The 19,306-nt window shown below is 35.1% G+C and overlaps 2 protein-coding genes across 5 annotated transcripts; both read left to right on the top strand.

Moving 5' to 3' along the window:
- Positions 1 to 1,421: 1,421 nt before the first annotated feature.
- On the top strand, positions 1,422 to 8,236 carry LOC107818440 (ACT domain-containing protein ACR3). Of its 4 annotated transcripts, none has more exons than XM_075219308.1 (9): positions 1,422 to 1,677; positions 1,780 to 1,830; positions 3,139 to 3,299; positions 3,557 to 3,602; positions 4,115 to 4,229; positions 4,862 to 4,929; positions 5,662 to 6,279; positions 6,939 to 7,040; positions 7,531 to 8,236. In XM_075219308.1, exons 3-9 carry the CDS (start codon positions 3,229 to 3,231, stop codon positions 7,849 to 7,851), a joined length of 1,341 nt encoding a protein of 446 aa, XP_075075409.1. In that variant the 5' UTR covers positions 1,422 to 1,677; positions 1,780 to 1,830; positions 3,139 to 3,228; the 3' UTR covers positions 7,852 to 8,236. The 4 variants fall into 4 exon arrangements, with proteins under 4 accessions (XP_075075409.1, XP_075075408.1, XP_075075407.1 ...); XM_075219307.1 differs by having other exon boundaries at positions 3,095 to 3,299; XM_075219306.1 differs by having other exon boundaries at positions 3,081 to 3,299.
- A 3,340-nt stretch (positions 8,237 to 11,576) lies between these two features.
- On the top strand, positions 11,577 to 12,817 carry LOC107759429 (F-box/kelch-repeat protein At3g17530-like). The gene is made up of 2 exons (XM_016577371.1): positions 11,577 to 11,835; positions 11,889 to 12,817. The coding sequence occupies exons 1-2, from the start codon at positions 11,577 to 11,579 to the stop codon at positions 12,815 to 12,817; spliced, it is 1,188 nt and encodes a 395-aa protein (XP_016432857.1).
- The last annotated feature ends 6,489 nt before the right edge of the window (positions 12,818 to 19,306 follow it).

The raw sequence follows: 19,306 nt of genomic DNA, 5'->3' as shown, positions 1-19,306 counted from the left end.
GTAGATAAATTAATTTTTAATTCATTAACCTTAGGATTTAATCAAGTGTAGTGCAAAAGTGAAGAGTTCTACCAAAAAGTAGCGTAGAGTATGTTGGAGTATTCAGTTTATCCTAATTTGACCGACCATTTTAACAATTTTAATGTAAACGGTTCATTACTTAATTTCCTTGAATGAAATATATGGTGTTATGTGTATTAGAATTTATATAAATGAGAAGAACAAACATACTAGGAGTATCTTAGATTAGACTAATAGATTTAGGGAACTGATTTTACGCTCCATTTTTTTGTACTTATGGCGGTAATTCACCACATATTCTACTATTTATACTGGCGGTTCACATAATATTAATTGTGAATTTAATTTTATTTGGTGTAAAAACTTAAATCGGTAATTGTCCTATATTATTTTAGTCAATGACTTTATTATAAATTTAATATTTTTAAAAGGTCAATGCTACAGGCGAAAAATAAATGTAGAGTTCAATTGTAACTCAATTCAATTTCGATTGGATCACACACTATTACAAAAATCAGTCGATACCGTAGAATGTTCCCGTAACCGATAACCGAATCACAAAAGTGGTTTATTGACTTATTGGTATTGGATTATCGAATTAACAATTAGTTAATGGATTGAAATTTTATAATTAATAGTTTATCGATTCGGAGGCGGATTACTTAATTTTCTTATTGGATAAACAGTTAATCTATTAAGAATTATTATATTTATATTTTTACTTCTTTCACTATTTAAAACCTTAGTTTCTTATTTCCCTTAATATCAGCAGCACTCAGCAACATTTTCTATTTCTCTCAACAATCCTCTTAGGAAATGACGACACCAATCAGACTTACAAGGAAGTAACTTTTTAGCTGTCTAAGCTTCAACTTCATCGTAACTTTTTGGGGCAGGACTAAACAGATCTAGAAAGTTCTTGTTATCTTTCTGCTCAAATAGATCATTTAACTTGGCAACTTATGCAAAATTTTATCCAAAATATATGTTAACTGAACTTGTATTACTGATTAAAAATCCCAATTAGTATTTTAGCTTGCTTATTGTAAAATAATTAAAGAAGAAGAAACTGTCGTTAACAATTAGAGCTTCATTACCCTACTTGAGTATGATTGTAATTGAATCGTCTATCTATTATTCATTGTCTTGTTTACTTATATCAATATTATTGTTTATTTGATTTACCGATAAACCACTCGATAATCACTAATCCGACCCGATATCTTATTGAGTGGCTAGCGAATTAGTACATTTACGAGTTGATAACCGATAAATCAAGTGCCCGATAAGCAGCCTTACCTTGAAGCGGACTCAACTCGTAAAGAAGATGGTAGTTCACGCGCTACAGAGAGAGTAGAGACGTATAGCGTCTCAGAGCTGTATCTGCGTCAGAGGAACGTTTGGTCGTCGCGTCATTAGCTTAATTAAAAACACTCATTATATTCTCTAATAATGTCTCAAAAGAGCGGGCGGGGAAATTATTTACACACAAACACACCGCACTTTAGCTATAGCAAAACTGCACTTAAGCCTTATAAGAGTGGGACAGAGAGAGAGAGTGGAAAGTGGAAACGGAGGAGGAGCACTTCTTCACAGCAAAGTGCTACTCCTACGTCGAAAGCTTTTCCACCTTTCCCTTTTTCCTCCTTATTTAAGGTGAACTTTGAGCATTATTTCTCTGTTTTCTCTTCAACATAGACATACAGAATTACTGGAAAGAATGTGCGAATTTGATTCTGCTTCTCCATGATTTTGCAGGCGGCTCTGTCCTCGGATTTTCTCTGAATTTCCAGAAATTTCACAGTATCTGTGAGTTAAAAACTTAAAGCTTTTTCTTATCTTGAGTATATCGATTAAGCTTATGTTCATACCGATATTCTGCAAATTAAGAAGAAGCTTCTAGTAACTTCATTGTTGTTGACCTCAAACTGTTGTTTTCTTGGAAACTGATTTCTGAGAAAATGTTTTGTTAGTTGTTTATGGAGATGTGTTTAGGATGTAATTAGTGAGTACTTATTAGTATGGAGATGTGTTTAGGATGTAATTAGCGTGTACTTATTAATATTGTTAAAGGTATATTTAATGTTAGATAGTGTTTTGGTGGTGGAGGAGTTTTTGGAGTTGGATACGCATCTCTCTATGGATTAGATTTGATGGTCAAATTGGTGGTGAATTTATGTTGTTGAATCAGGACCGTTAAAAATTATGCGGTTAAGAAATCCTGATTGAGACTGATACCCGGAATCTTGCTACTGTCTCAAAGTCTAGGAATCAAATCCTTTTAATTTACCTTCCCCCAGATTCTTTCTCACTCAAATCCTTCACTTTCTAACAATTGTCAACATGCCCAATCTTGTTCCAACAAATACAAACAAACACTTTTCTTGTTGAGATTGTTTTACACGTCTCCTATTGAGTAACTTATCCAAGAAATAGAAAATGAAGTGTAACCAGATTGTTGGAAGACATTTGTTTTTCATTTTAGTTCCTTTATTTCTTTCTTTTCATAATTCAGATGAACTTTCGATAGTACTAGCTTTAAGAACATTGTATTCTACTATGAGTATTTTACAAGGACCTGGGAGTTAAAGCCCAGGAGCTTGCGCATTTCGTCCTTATTCTTGAATCTCTGCTTTGCATTTGATAGATAGACTTTTCCTCAACAAGTTGGTAATCAGAGCAATGACAGAACTAAAAACTTTGATCTGCATGAAATTTTTTAGGTAAAAGCTAACAAGGAATGGCTTTAGATTATGGATTCATGTTACTTTCTCTTTGATCTCAGGATTGCATTTTGATTATTCCTTTCTAGAATCTAGATTCGACTATATTCTACCATCATGTGAAGCATGTCATGAAAATTGAGTGAACAGTATTGGTTCTCTCATCAGTAGTAGTACAACTATGTGCTTCATCCTCCATCCATACATCTTGCATAATAACCAGAAGCTTTAAATACTTTACGGACAATCTAGCTGTAAAAGTACATCGGTTTATTGAATTTATATTTCAATGGACTGCTATTTTCACCCACGTACATTTACTTGCGCTTTTATTAGGTCATCTTTGGCAGGTAAAATGCCACTTTAATTTGCTATTGCTGTCATCATGGATTAGGCCAGTCAGCTGCTATAGAGCAAATTTGGCTACTTTCTATGTAAAGGAAGAAAGGGAAGTATTTTTATTGACTACAGAAGTGTTGTTCATATGGCAAGAAGATATGGGCCTTATTTCGATCCTGAGTATGAGACCTTAAGTATCAGAATAAATCCTCCAAGGTTGAGCTTCTCTACTTTTAGCTTTTTCCATTTTTGCAACATCCACTCCTTGCCTTCACTATATTTTATTTTACTTTCATTGGCCAGCCTAGATATTACTCGTTGTGGTTTAGGATGTTACCTAACCAGGATATGGAAACCTGTCGGTCTCCTTTGAACCAATGAAAGAAAATCATGGATGTCAATTAAATTACTTCATATTTAAGACCCTCAGCTGTTTTCATGTGGTTTTACTAATGATTATTTGATGCTATTAGGGTATCTGTGGACAATGCGAGTTGCAAGGATTGCACACTAGTGAAGGTAAACTTTGAGAATCTTTGAGTGATTGAGTCCTTATTTTTTTATTTCAAGGATCCACAGCACCTTTGATGAGACGAAGCTCACTTCACCACAGTTCAATAAGCTCTTAATTTTACAACGATTATTCTTGTAAGATTAGTGTGTGTCTGGTCATCTGAGCCTGCTATGGTGCATGATCAAAAGTTTTACTGAAAGAAAGGAGTATATTAAAAAAAGTTCTTTCACAAATTTTATTGGTCAAACTTTTTGAACACAATCTGCTGTCGCAAGTAGGAATTACTAATATCTGTAAGCTAGAGCCTGGTGATTTGATAGGCATGATTTGAATCACTAGTATGAGTCAGATAAGGGGTCCCACATTAACTCTATATCATTCAGTTGCTTTTGTCAAAGTAGTTGATACATTTTTTATATGGGTAACATAAAGTACATTATTAATGAACTACCTCTTGCGCCTTTTTAGGTACTGAGGTGTTCAAAAGTACCACTGAGGTTTTCGTTGTTTTCCTCAGGTTGACAGTGTCAACAAACCTGGAATACTGCTGGAAGTGGTGCAAATCCTAACAGACCTTGATCTTGTAATTACCAAAGCCTACATATCCTCTGATGGCGGGTGGTTCATGGATGGTGAGTATTGTTTCTCATTAGTATTTTCAGGTGTTGAAGCTTTTAGACGAGGCGCATCCAAGTATTTTTAGTTGCATATTCAAGAGCTGCTACTGTCAGGGGTGGAGCTAGGTATAAGTAAGTGGGTTCAATTGAATCCCCTTCGTCAAAACAGGGCTAAAATGAATTATTTTGGTTATATATGAACTGTTGAATTCCCTTGGCATAAGAGAAGATTCTAGTGTAGTGGTAAAGGAGGTTCAAAATTATTTTAGGTCACAGGTTCAAATCCCAAATGTGACATTCTAGTATTTTCTGAACCCCATTGTATAAACTTCTGGCTTCGCCACTGGTAGATATGGATCATGTTCTACACTATTTCTTTTACAAGCTTGGACTGCTATCCAACTAAATACCCAAATTCAAGTTTCTTCCACCTTGGTGGTTATAGATTTACTAGTATGTGTTAATTGGTGGCCATGTATACCATATTCACTTTTGCCCTTTCTTGGCCATTTTACAAAAGTCTCAACCTTATAATCTGTTTCCCCATTAACACTCTTTTCTTGCTCTGTCCCATCTGCATATAATATACTAGACTTAGGGCACACAGTTGGGAAATTTCTTACAAGTTTTCATTTCATTTTTAACAGTATTTCATGTTACTAATCAACAAGGCAACAAAGTTACAGACAGCAACACTATTGGTCATATAGAAAAGGTAAAGTATCCCTTGTTTTTCTTGCCTTCTGATTTCATATTTTTATAGCCTCTACACAAGTAATGCGAGGATAAGACAACAATCTTCTTTGACAGATTCTCGTATGATAGTATACAAAAGAAGGGAAAGAGGGATAAATTAAAACGTAGCATCTTCTAGAAATTGCTAAAATATCATGCAACTCCAAGCTAGCCATTGTAGTTGATGTTATGTACTTTGGGTTTATATGCAGGCATTGTCAATGACATTTCTTCTCATGTATTTTTTTCACCTAGCATATATCAGAGTTTTACTTTTGGGACTCTATGACTATTCAGAGCACAGCAAAAGTCAAGCAACTATTCACAAATCCTTGGTGACAAAATGTTACAGAATAGTTGCTCATTGTTAGACAAGAGTTCCCAATTCCACAAACTAAATAGTGCTCTACTAATGTGTCTGGGTTTGCCTATTTCTCTTATCTGTTTCAGTCATGAGCTCATTGCTGTCATAATCCTCGCTTTTACTGCAGGTTTTTTCACACAAGTTGTAGTTAGGCTTTCCTGAACTTTGTATGCAAGAGCATATATGTACCCTGGTAGTCACCCAATAAAATCCTATTTTATCCCCAATAAATGCTTTAGCCCTTGTAGGTGTGTCATCCAAGTGACTGAAACTTAAAAAGTAGCTACCCTAAGCAAGAACCTAGTTATATCCAAGTTACTAACGATTTCAATAAATTTCTTACATTAGGCGCTAGGACCTGAAGGTTACACATCAGGCATATTGAAGCCTTGTCCAGGTAGAAAGGTAGGAGTGAACTCTGTGGGAGATTACACCACCATTGAGCTTATAGGAAGCGATCGTCCGGGTCTTTTATCTGAAATTTCTGCTGTACTAGCCAATCTTCATTTTAATGTCGCTGCTGCTGAAGTTTGGACCCATAATAGGCGCACAGCATGTGTCCTTTATGTCAATGATAATTGTTCCTCACTTGATGTGGATGAAGAATCCAGATTATGTGTCATGGAAGAGCAACTCAATAACATTCTTCGTGGACGGGAGGATGATGAGAGTGGGGCTCATGCTACTTTCACAGTTGGCAGTACTCATGTTGATCGGCGGCTTCATCAGATGTTCTTTGCTGATAGGGACTACGAAGGTGGTTGTCTCGAAATGGAGATAGAATACCCTCCTAGCTTCAAACCAGAAGTCAGAATTGAAAGCTGTGTCGAGAAAGGGTACTCAGTGGTCAGTGTAAGTTGCAAGGATAGACCAAAGCTTATGTTTGACATTGTATGCACCCTCACAGACATGCAGTATGCTGTTTTCCATGCCACTATCTCATCTGATGGTCCCTATGCATCACAGGTAATCTCATTATGTTGTTCTGATGATTGCTAGTCTGAAAAAAAAAATTGAAAAAAAATGAAAAAAAAAGTCTGCTAAGAGGCATATTCTGTATGAGATAAACTAACATATGGAGGATAAATCATTCTATTTAACAATACTTCTATTTTAAGAAATTTCCATTTAACAATGTCAATTCTGGATCCGCCACTGTTTAGTTAGTATCATCTTATTAAATAAAAGTTCAATTGTTATAGAGGGAGCTCCAATTGGTCTCAATTTTTTCAGTGAGAGCAGAAAGATCAGAACCGAAAGCATCAGTGATATGATTGCCTTGCTTGAGTTTCTGAAACTACCTTTACCCCATTAAAACTCCTATTAAACATGTCTACCTTAGAAGTATTTTCATCCGTCATCTTTTTGTTTTGGGTTACTGATTAGTGTAATTCTTAATCACATTCCCAAAGGAAATAAAATATATGAACCCCCCCCCCCCCCCCCCCACACACACGCACACAAAAAAAAGAAAAAAGAAAAAAAAAGTCTAGTTTAGCTTATGCTTTAATACCTAAAGTTCTTTCCAGTTTCAAAGTGGCTCAACATTGGAATCACTGATGGAAGTGTTATTAGGCTTTAAGTCCAGTAGGCAGTATGTAATATGAGGACGACTGAATTTATAGGAATATTTTATCCGCCACATGGATGGTTGCACTCTGGAATCTGAAGAGGAGAAAAAGGTTGTGAAGTGTCTTGAAGCTGCGATTCGGCGAAGGATAAGTGAGGTAAGGGAGATTATTCACTTCTCTAAATTATTGTCTTAAATGCTTCTCAAGATTATGATTAGCCTCGGTGCCGATCCAAGCTTGCTACTTTCATCAAGCCCCCCAGCCCCAGTCCCACCCCCATTCTGAATACTTTTATCAAATAGACAAAGGTCTCTAACTTAAAGTAACTCGTAGTTAAGGTTTCACTTTACGAAAGAATCGAGGACTAGTCTATATACTTCGGGATCAAATAGACCCCCATGTGCAATCTTTTAGTTTGAGATTGGGATGAATGGGAAAGTTTGGCGGCAAGATGTGGTCCTCTAACATTATACTTCGGAAAAATTAGGCATGGCTAATACTGTACTTCCTACTCGTACCTTTTTCATCAAATATTATCAGATTTTCAAGCATTCACATGTTAGTTCAATTAATAACATTATGGCATGCACGAACCTTCAACCTCAAATTCTTAATGCCACTAGGCCTTGATTCCTTTGATATGCAGGGTTTTAGTCTAGAGTTATGTGCCAAGGACCGAATTGGCTTACTTTCTGAAGTTACGAGAGTCCTACGAGAAAATGGGCTATCAGTGACTAGAGCTGGCGTCACAACTATCGGAGAGAAAGCAAAGAATGTCTTCTACGTACGAGATGCATCTGGAAACCCTGTAGAGATGAAGACAATTGAAAGACTGCGAGAAGAAATTGGACAGACAATGATGCTTAATGTGAAGAAAGCCCCAGCATCTGCAAAAGTACCTGAAACTGGTGGTCTGGCTAAGACAAGCTTTTTCTTCGGAGGCTTACTGGAAATGTTCCGAACTTAAATCTTCATCTACAAAGAGCTACCTACTTGTATAGAGAATAAAACACTTCACGTCAAGTGTATAAATGTGGTAAGGTTTCCCTGTTAAAATGCATGTAGATACATTGGGAAGTTACATAAGGGAAAAGGGAAGGGAAGGATCAGGTCCCTCCAGTCCTATTCTATGCTGAACTCTGGAAAATTATCAGTGTGTTATTCCTGCATAATAAAAGGACGAAAATCTATTGCTGTGATGACGTTGGGTTGGAGCTTTGGTGGAAAAATATGTAACATCCTGAGCAGAACATACTGTAGATATCATCAATTAGTAGCTTTTTTGGTACAAGATATCATCATTTAGCGTGTAATTTGGAATATCGTGTCACAATAAATATGCTCTTTTGATATTAGATTGTCAAGATGAAACTTGACTTAAAATACTCTTAGATATTTTACTTTCTTCGACTAGTTTTGGGAGGAAGTGTGATTTAAAATTAATGACCACAAAATACTCACTCTTGAAAAAAGGTAGCCTAGTGAACAAAACACCGGAGAAGGGCCAGGGATGTTTTGTAAACATCTTATCTTAATGCAAGCATTAATGATTGCTTCCATGGCTCGAACCCGTGACCTAGAAGTCACACAGACAATTTTACTGATTTTCCATGGCTCTCCTTCAAAATACTCACTCTTGAAGTATAGAAATAGTTAACATGATAACACTATTAATAATATCTAATTGGTTTACTTGATAGCATTAGAAAAGGGATTCTAAAACATAAATGTTAGGAAAGGTCCATTCACTCCACTATTTGGAAAAGACCATCACCAGTAAGTCTTTTGCCAAGCCCTCCCTTAATTTTTTGAAGAATTAGCCACCCTAACTAAAAATAGTCGGCGAATGTAATATATATAAAACTGTGTATGATTGTTATATAATCTACTTCGCGCGGTCTTAAAAAAATAAATATGAATGAAAATTTATTGTTAAAATTTTGACAATTAAAAAAATCTTTATTCTTTATTCAATTTTATCTTTTTTATATTTTCAACCATAAACCATAATTGTGATCTAATTATATTTTTAAGGCTGATTGCTTCTTTCTACAATTTTCAAGACTCAGTTTTTTTTTATTTTTTATACACATGGAAGCATATACTTTGCTCCTTTTCAAAAACTTTACCGGGCTAATTTGAATGTTTAAATTGTAGGACTAAATCTTCTTTTATCGATGAAAATAAAATAAAATAATTAATTAATTCGATATGCTTGGGTAAACATTAACTATTGATATTAGTAATTTATTGTGCTATTTGTCATATTTAATGATATCATACATCATGCCAAGAAATGATACCATTACTATTAAACAAAAAATCTGCCAAAAATATGTTATATATATTGAAATTTATAATTCAACATAACAAATAGTTCTTCTATATATTACAGTAATATTTTATGATATAAAAGAGTAATATATAAATGAAAATTCAACCCAACAAATAGTTATTCTATATGTTACAATAATATTTTATGTATAAAAGAGTAATAAATAAATAAAAATTTAACACAAGGTTTAGTCTTTGCATTACCCTTCATTTTAATTCTTTTTCTCTACTACTTTTGTATCTGGAATATTATTGAATTTTCAAAATAAGATATTATAGGAAAAATAGAGAAAATATAACTTTTAAAACACTTAAGGAAAATAGAGAAAATATCACTTTTATAATCAAGAATACACATAAACACACGGTATAGAATGAAAATCACAAAACGAATTACAATACCTTTTTCTTCTCACCTGTGTTTCCAAAAATCAAGAATGAAAATGCTTAGTATGCATCCAACCTTGGAGTATGTATCCCCACGAGTAACCCAGAACACACAAATATAATAAAGCTAAAAAACCTTGTGGTAGTTCGAACTCTTTAATTTCGGCAGTGTTTATTCCTATGACCATGAGATATTTTCTCTTCTGGGTCAATTCATGGATCTTCACGTCTTCGGTAATGGGAGAGCCACTCAGTATGGATTTGTTGTTTGGCTTGTGAATTGTGCAAAGATTGAGGAATACATACAATCATCTTGCGCATTAAATTTTTGGAGGTTATGAATATAATGTAAAAGGCATAAAAACGTAAGAATATTAATACAAATAGAAATTATTGGAAAACTCATAGACTTCATTCTCTTAAATGTCTTTCCCTTTTAATTGAGCAATCAATCTACACAGTTATTGACTTTTTAATGGAGTGTTTTCATTTCCCAGCAAATATTTTGAGGGGAATATAAGAGAAAAATGCCAATAAAAAAGATAAATACCAATGCTGGCCAAAGAGAGGTGCCACCTCACTTTTCTATACCCCTCTTTTATATATATATATATATATATATATATATATATATATCGGCTAGGAACAATAAACAATAAATCCAGCTGGCTGTTTGCCTAAAGAGTTTTTATCTAGCAAAACACAATTCTTAATACATGTCATTAGTCACTACACAAATGCTTTCATTTATCTTGCAACACAAGTATACAAAAATAATACTCCTTCCTTTTACTTTTATTGTTCACTTTTGACTAAGCACTCTTTTAAGAAAAGATAAATAAAGTATGCATTTTACTATTTTATCCATAATAATGAAAATGATTTGGGGAATGAGTAGTTAATGATAAGGGTAAAACAAGAAAAAAGAAAGTTGTTTTTCTCTTGATTTGCTAAAATGGACAATTAAAAGTCAAAATATATTTTTAGTATAGTGAAGTGAATGAAGGGAATATTTAATAATAACAGATTTGACTCGAATTTCCTCGTTCTTGAGAGGCGCCATTACGGTTAATCCAATGAAGAATTACTTTGTTTGATGTGTATAATGTAACTCAAGAGTAGTTAGTCTTATGAATTGTTTATTCACTATAAATCATCGTTACATGTTAGTCGATCCTTTTACCCATTTTTTTAAGGAAATGAAGGGAAATCATTTTTATTTTAGTTATGGAAGAAGTCACTGGCTGTTAGCAAATTTTACGCTGATTTGGTTGTTTTCCTGTGCTGTTACTTATTAAACATACAAAAATATTACTCGTATTATTTTCTTTTAATAAATCAGAGATGTCCGAAACACATTTACCTCTATCTATGTCTCTTTAGTCCTCTGTTTTCTTCTTGATTTATTCGTGACATCACTACTGCCCTCTCTTTTTCCTTGTTTGTTTTTTCTCTATATATACAATTAACCACTACTTCTTCTTCATCTGCATATACAAGGTTAGATTACCAGTTGTTGATTCATCTCTTGTTTTTAAGCTTTTACTTTTTCAAAAGTTTTCAGGATTTTCCTCCTTGTGAGTGTGTAAATTGCTTATGGTTTGCCTTTGTTTCTTCCTGTCTCTTTCCTTCTTTAATTTAGTTTTTGTTTTATTTCCTTTAACGTGAATTATAATAATTGAGCATTTTCTTTCACAATTGTTCAGCATTATAAGTGATCAGCTTTGCTTGCAAGTGTGTGTGAATAATTCTCTTTCCAATTTTTTTGTATTGTCACAATTGCTTTAGATCAATATTGTGAAGTTGATTATTAAGAATAGACTGTTTCCTAGTAACAAGGATAATATTAGACCAAAAGTTTAAGGGAAGACAAATTAAAGTTGCTCAATTTTAAATTTTACATTAGTATATATATATATATATATATCCTCCAGCTTCTGTTCTTTGCCATGTTCAGTCAAGATAACCAATATGTTTGGATATATTACAGGAGATTACAATTTGAGCAGAATGACAACCAATATCGAGAGCTACTCACAAAAGGAACTTGTTACTGATCATGTTTTATTGAGGTTACCTGTTAAGTCACTGTTTCGATTCAAATGTGTGTGCAAAAGTTGGCATGATCTTATCAAAAGCTCAAATTTTATCAAAAAACACTTCAATAGTGAGAGTAATCGTCTTCGTCTCATGCTTTGCAAGTTCGGCGTTAACTACAACAAAGATCCAGGTGAAAGGTCTTTCGATATGTTCTTACTCAACGAGAAAATTAAATATTCGCAGGATGTGTCCCTACAAACCAGAGGATTTATCGTTGCGAAGATGTTGGTGATTTTAGATGTATTTATGGTCCAATTAATGGCATATTCTTGTTGGAGAAAGGACATTATATAGATAACGTTCGTTTTGCTTGGTGGAATCCTGCTACAAAAGAGTGCAGGCTTATTCCTCGTATACATTTTGAGGTACAACAATATTTTGAAGACAATAATCGTAGACTTGGGATTGGTATAGACTTAGTGAATCAAGATTACAAAGTTATATGGCATCGAACATTTTGGGATGATATGACAAGTGATGTTTATCCTAAGGTTTATGCTGCTGTCTATTCGACAAAGAACGATTCCTGGAAATTCTTGGAACCTGAACACACTCACTTATGTCAAATATGTATATCCCAAAACTGTACTTATATGAATGGAGTTTATTATTGGATTAGCACAAGCCAGAGATTTTGCAAAGAAGACAATGTGTACTTTATTCGGACATTTGATTTAGCAACTGAATTGTTCGGGGAAATGACAGGACCACCTATTCCAGGCGAACATTGGGCGTCTCTAATGTTACGCGGTGGTTCTCTTGCAGCCATGTCTTGTGATGATGTTACTCAGGCTATGACAGCCAATTATGGTATATGGGTAAGGATAAGAGAGAATAATTGGATAAAAGCTTATACAGTTAATCCTCCTATACCTTCGCATTACCCTATTGGAATATGGGAGTATGATAAGTTCATTTTTGAACTTACACAAACTTGCAGGTTGGTGTTTTATGACCAGACAGTTAAACAAGTTACAAGTCTTGGATTTCATTTCTATGATTTAAGTTGTGGCTCCAATTGGGCTATTAGTTACAAGGAGAGCCTTGTTCCCATAAAGAATGAAAAGCCGACTGACAAGGATAATGCTGAATATTTTCTCACCAAGTATTAAAACAAGCATTAGATGTGAGTATCAGGCCTCTTGTAAGTTACAAACTAAGTTCGAAAAGGTCAAATTTTTAATGATTTCGTCATCTGTGAATGAGCTGCGAAAACTTGTGGATAGATATTCAATATCTGTACCAAATTCTTTTCGGTTAAACTATCTTTGTAGTTACTCTTGAACAATTGGGAAATTCTGTAAAAGGCAAACAAGGTTATGCTTTCGGGGATAATATATGCCCGGACTCCCTCTTTAGAGTCAAATCATTACCTCTTAAAGGGAAAATATGAGGATGACATTTTAATGTTATTTTTCTTTATGAGAAGAAAATAAAAAAATGAGAGTTTCATTTGCTCTGATCCAAATAATCAAGTGAAATATACAACAACAACAGGCCCAGTCTAATCCTATAAGTTTTGAATATTTTAATATTTCTATATTTCCTAATGACATAGGAATTTTCAAATGAATAACATAATTTTTTTGTTTTTGACAAAAAGGACATTTATTTCATAACATCAAATGGAACTAGGTATTACAGTGGTTATGATCCTGAGGATCATTAGTTGATGATAACCTATGCATAGCATGCTGATTACCAATCCTTGCTAGTTTACTACAAGTAGTATAATAGAAACAGTTTTTACAAAAGCTTGTCCACCCTTGTCTGCTAGCATCCTGGTCATAACAAAAGGTGGAGGTAACAACAAAAGATTAACTTTATTGAATACTGAAAGAGTTCCTGCTTTTTTGCCAAAATGTTAGCTACTTCACTCCCTAGTCTGAAATTATGGTGCATCACCACCATGTCCATTTATGCGAGAAGCAACCTGCATGAATTGATAAGAGTGTCATATGTTTTACATCCTTCTTTGATAAAGGAGATTACCTGTGTAGTATTAGTTTCTATCTCCAAAGGAAATAGTTTTCTGTCTTTGGCAATGCAAAGACCTTGATAGAGTGCCATGAGTTCTGAGTGGATAAGGGCTTTAGAGATTATTTTGGAGTTGAATCTTAAGATTCAGTTTCCATTTTGATTTCTAAAAACTCCACCTATGCCTCGCGTTCTGTTAAGAGATTATACTCAATGGATTAATTCATGATCCATTTAAGAGAAACTTCGTTGGAGGTGTTGTTTATATTATTATTTCTTGTTAACCAAATATTCCAAATTGTGAAAAGGAATAAGGAATTCCAAAAACGGTGTTTATGAGGAATGTGAGGGCTTTTTTCTATGAAATAAAGGAGCCAATTGGTTTTACTAGGTAGGAAATAACAAGTATTAATGCCCAAATGCCTCTATAGTGATTGTACTAAAGGGCAAGAAATAAAGATGTGACAAATAGTTTCAGGCTCTCTCCTACATATCGTGCATTGTTCGTCTATGTTTATGCCTATGCGTGATAAATAGCTTCTACTCGATAACTTATTGTGGCTACATAGCCATAAGAAGTATTTACTTTTGTTAGGGCATTACAAGTTTCATATCCATTTAAAGTCTATTTCAGAGGGCATGTTACCTTCTATAAGTTCGTAACATGATTTAGTTGTAAAGGTGCCATTATCTTGAGGTCCCATATAAGAGTATCCTTCTTACTTTCTATGGGGATGAAAGTGGAGAGTATATTTTCTCTTATTTTTGGTGGGATGTAAAAAGAATTATCATTAAGGTTCCACTTGTTATTAGATCTAAGGTCACAAATTTTGATAGAATTTTCTTTTTTAGTTAAGGGATCTATCACATAGGTTCTGAGCTTGTTTGAGTTGGGAATCCATTTGTTTTCTCATATATTGAGTAAGGAGGAGTTATGGGTAGACCAAGACATTCCGTGTTGGCAAATTCTCCATCCTTTGATGATACTTTTTCAAATGAAAGAGCTATTTTCACTAGGTTCGTGGGAATAATTTTTTAGAAGAGTAATGGCACATAAATTAGTAGGATTATTGGTTAATCTCCAAGCAAGGCTAGCTAAAAGAGATAAGTTCTTTGTTTTAGCCTTTCTAAGCCCTAATCCTCCTTGAACCTTAGTTTGAGTTACCAAATCCCAATTTTCAAGATGAAGTTTCCTTTTTGGGTCATTTGTTCCCCAAAGGATATTCCTTTGTATTTGATCTATTTTTTAATGGTCTTGGCTGGTAACACTGTGTATTGTATGTAATATGCTGGTTGACTAGATAGGGGTGAGGAGATCAAAGTTGCCCTACCGACTAAGTTTAATTTGTCAGATTTCCAACCAGCTAGTTTGGATCTCATTTTATCAACGATATGCTGGTGGTCTTTGTGATTGGGATTATTATAAATAATAGGAAATCTTAGATACTTACCAAAGGATTTATAAATTTTTATGCCAAGGAGTAGGGAAATATTTGCACTAGTGGTTTTGCTACAATTTTTGAAAAAAATAATTCTAGACTTAATGAAATTAATGGATTGGCGAGATAATTCACAAAAGTACTTAAGGCCTTCATGAATGGAGGAGCTAGTTTTGGTATTAGCTTTACCAATTAGAACTAAGTCATCTGCAAAGAAGAGATAAGATAAAGGAGGACCATTATTGCCAAGGTTGATAGGGTCCCATTTCCTAATGTCCACTTGGTTATAAATATATTTTGAGAGCATTTCCATACTTGATTATAAATATGTAAGGGAACATTGGGTCACCTTGTCTAATTTCCCTACTAGGATAGAAAATTTTGGTCTTTGTTCCATTGACTATAATAGCCGTTTAGGAAGAAGTTATACAAGACATGATTAATTTTGAGATGTTTGGTGGGAACTTGAAGTATTGGAGTATTGGAGTGTCCTATATATAAAGGACCACTCCAATTTATCAAAAGCTTTTTCTAGGTCAATTTTAATCAACATATTGCCCGATTTTCCTTTGTATTTTTTGAATTGATGAATAAGTTCTTGGATAATTATGGCATTGTCACTGACCCTTCTATTTTTTTTTAAAAACTAGACCGAGTAGGCTTATAAGACTATCAAGGAATGGTTTTAGTCTGCTTGCAATAATTTTTGTAATTAATTTATAAATGGTATTGCAAAGACTAATTGGTCGAAAATTGTTGAGGTTGTTAGCATTAGGAAATTTAGGAATTAGACAGAGGTAGGTAGAATTGATCTCTAGAGGGATTGTGTTTTCTTTAAACACTTTGCGACAGAAATCCCTAACAAAGTTCCCTAAAATATTCCAATATTTTTGGTAAAAGAATGGGTGTAAGCCATCAAGTCCTGGAGATTTAAAAGGTTTAAAGGAGAATATTGCAGTATTAATTTCACAATCTAATAAGGGTTTATCTAAATTTGTGAGGTCAATGTTATCAAAGCTAGAGGGATTGTGCATTATGTTGGACCAGTGTGTAACTTCTTGACTAGTGGTGAATATAGATATAAAATGTTGGAAGGTGTGATTTAAAATATCTTGTTGATTATCAATCCAATTACCTTCTTTGTTTTTGAAAAAAAATAATATGATACTGTCTCTTTCTATTAGAGGCCAATATTTGGTAAAACATGGTGTTGGCATCTCTTTCATTAAGCTAATTTATCCAGGATCTAATTTTTCAATAATCTTCTTCACGTTTTAGAATGTTGTTGAAGTCTTTAATGAGAGATTCTTCTAATTCTTGAAGGAAAAGACTATGGTTATAACAGGGAGAATTTTGTATTCCATTCAGTCTGGCCAAGAGCTTCTTTTTATTTTGATTAATATTTCCAAAATTCTTTCTTCCCAGTTTTTAATAAAATCAGTGAAAGAAATAGTAGCTTGTAAGAATTCTTTATTTCTCCACTTTGTGGCTACTGTGACGACCCGACCAGTCGTCTCACGAGTTACCGCTCCGTTTTCCCCCATTTCTGCTTCTTTATGCCTTGTTATCCGTATTTTGTGATATCGGGTTGGTCAGATCGAGTTCAGAATGATTTTGGTAAGGTTTGAGACACTTATTCTCTTTTGAGGAAGGTTAAGTTGGAAAAGTCAACCGGATATTGACTTATATGTTAGAGGGATTGGATGTGATTTCCGATGGTTTGGTTAGCTTTGGGAGGTGATTTGAGACTTAGGAGCGCAATCGGGATGAGTTTTAGAGGTTCGGAGTAGATTTAGGGTTGAATTGGCGAAGTTGATATTTTGGCGATTTTCGATTGGTAGGTGAGATTTTGATATAGGGGTCGGAATGGAATTCCGAGAGTTGCAGTAGTTCCATTGTGTCATTTGGGCTGTGTGTGCAAAATTTCAGGTCATTCGGACGTGGTTATGGGTTTTTGATCAAAAGCGGAATTCGGAAGATTATAGAAACTTATGCTTGAATCTGATGTGTTTTGATCGATTTGATGTTGTTTGAGGTGTTTGGAAGATTGGTACAAGTTTGAATAAGGTTTTGGGATATGTTGGTGCCTTTGGTTGAGGTCTCGGGGGCCTCGGGATGATTTCGGATGGTTGACGGAAAGGTTTGAGACTTGTTGCAGCTGCTGAACCTTGCTTCTTCTAGTATTTCTGCACCTGCGGCTTGGGAACCGCAGGTGCGACTCCGCACATGCGGAAGAGGAGTAGCAGAAGCGGATTATTGAGGAGTTGTCAGGAACCGCAGATGCGGTTGTGGGACCATACCTACGAAGCCGCATGTGCGGAATGTTGAGCGCAGGTGCGATTTTGATCCGTTAAGTGAAGAACAACAAAATTATGTGGCCGCATATGCGGTACCGCAGAAGCGGATATTGTGCCGCAGATGCGAAAATGTCTGGGCAGAAGGTATAAATTGTGGCCTTCGTAAATTTGAGCTATTTCACCAATTTTAACTTCGTTTGAAAGAGGGATTTCAAGGGAACTTCATTGAGGTAAGGAATTTCGACCTAAAAATCGTTCCTATGCTATTATTTCACGGATTAGAGCTAGAAATTTTGAAAATTAAGGGTGAAAATTGGAGAAACTAGGGCTTTGAAACTTAGACATTTGCTTGAGGATTTGAAGGACCATTTGAGGTCGGATTTCAGAACTTTTGATATGTATGAACTCGTGAGGAGATGAGGAATCTATTGATGTAAAAAATTTCGAATTCTGAGACGTGGGCTCGGGGGTCGGGTTTTAATAATTTCGGAATTTTTGATATTATTTGATTATTTTCGCTTGGGCTTCGTTCCCTTAGCATATTTTGACGCCGTGATTCTGATTTTGGATAGATTCGATGCAAGTGGAGGACGATTCGAAGGGCAAATGCATCGTGGAGTAGTATTTTCACCGGTTTGAGGTAAGTAACCATTATAAATCTGGAACTGAGGGTACAAACCCTGGTGTTTGACTTGTTTTGATAAATGCAATGACGCACGTGCTAGGTGACGAGTGTGTGGGCATGCACCGGTAGAGATTGTGACTTGGTCCATCCCATAGCGACTATTAAGCTGCGTATTTGATTCGGAACCTTATGATATTCCGTACTGTAGCTATTTCTACTATATTATGGGTTGTATGCCATGTTTGGGGCCTTGTGCCGACCTGTTGAGACCCTTAGGGGCATTTTTACTATTTTCCTTACTTTACTTGTTGAAAGCATATCCTCATTCATGTTTTACCTGTTTAAATGTTTAAAACTGGTTTTATCACTCCACTTCTAATTGTGAGGACTGTTTGGGCTGAGTTCCCTAATTTCTATTGTTGTGCCCGAGAGGCTGTGAGGTTAATGACTAAGAGAGGTTAAGAACCTAATAGTGAGGATATTATATGTATATATTATGGATCGGGTTGCATGCCGCAACGATACTTATATGGACCGGGCTGCACGCCGCAGCGATACTTATATGGATCGTGTTGTACGTCGCAGTGATATATATACTGGATCGGGCTGCACGCCGTATCAATATATATATATAATTGGGCTGCGCGCCGCAGTGATATGACACTTGGGCTGCAGGAGCCCCTCCGGAGTCTGTACACCCCCAATGAGCATAGTCGACTATAAATTACGGATCGAGCTGCACACCGCAGCTGTTACTATGATTTCTATTACTATGGGACATTAATGAGCATGAGTGTTGAGAGTGAGTATTGAGTGACGAGAGTTGAGTCACGAGTGACTGAGAGGCTGCCCGAGAGGCCATATTTTGAGTGATAGCTTGCCTGAGGGGCCCAGTTATGATATTTTTACTGATTTCACTCTTCTTTTAAAATAAGCCTCTGTTGGAAAAATTGCTTAGTATATGATTTCAAGTGTTTAAACTGAAATTCAATGATTTTATGATGACACTGTTTTTTAAACTGAAGAATTTGATCTGTTATCCTGTTGTTTATTCAGTTACATGATTTTTAACTGCTCGACACTGCTTTCGAACCTTATTTACTTTAGTTACTTACTGAGTTGGCATACTTACGTTACTCCTTTCGCCTTGTGTGCAGATCTAGGTGCCCGAGTGACAGAGTGAGGGTCCTCAGCTAATCCAGATGTTGCCGGAGATTTCAAGGTAGCTGCATGGCGTCCGCAACCCTGTTTTCTCCTTCTTAT

The sequence above is a fragment of the Nicotiana tabacum genome, chromosome 8 (assembly GCF_000715075.1).
Source record: "Nicotiana tabacum cultivar K326 chromosome 8, ASM71507v2, whole genome shotgun sequence".
In the NCBI taxonomy this organism is placed as follows: Eukaryota; Viridiplantae; Streptophyta; class Magnoliopsida; order Solanales; family Solanaceae; genus Nicotiana; species Nicotiana tabacum.
The sequence above is the reverse complement of the archived record's forward strand: the minus strand, read 5'-3'. Positions and strand labels throughout refer to the sequence as shown.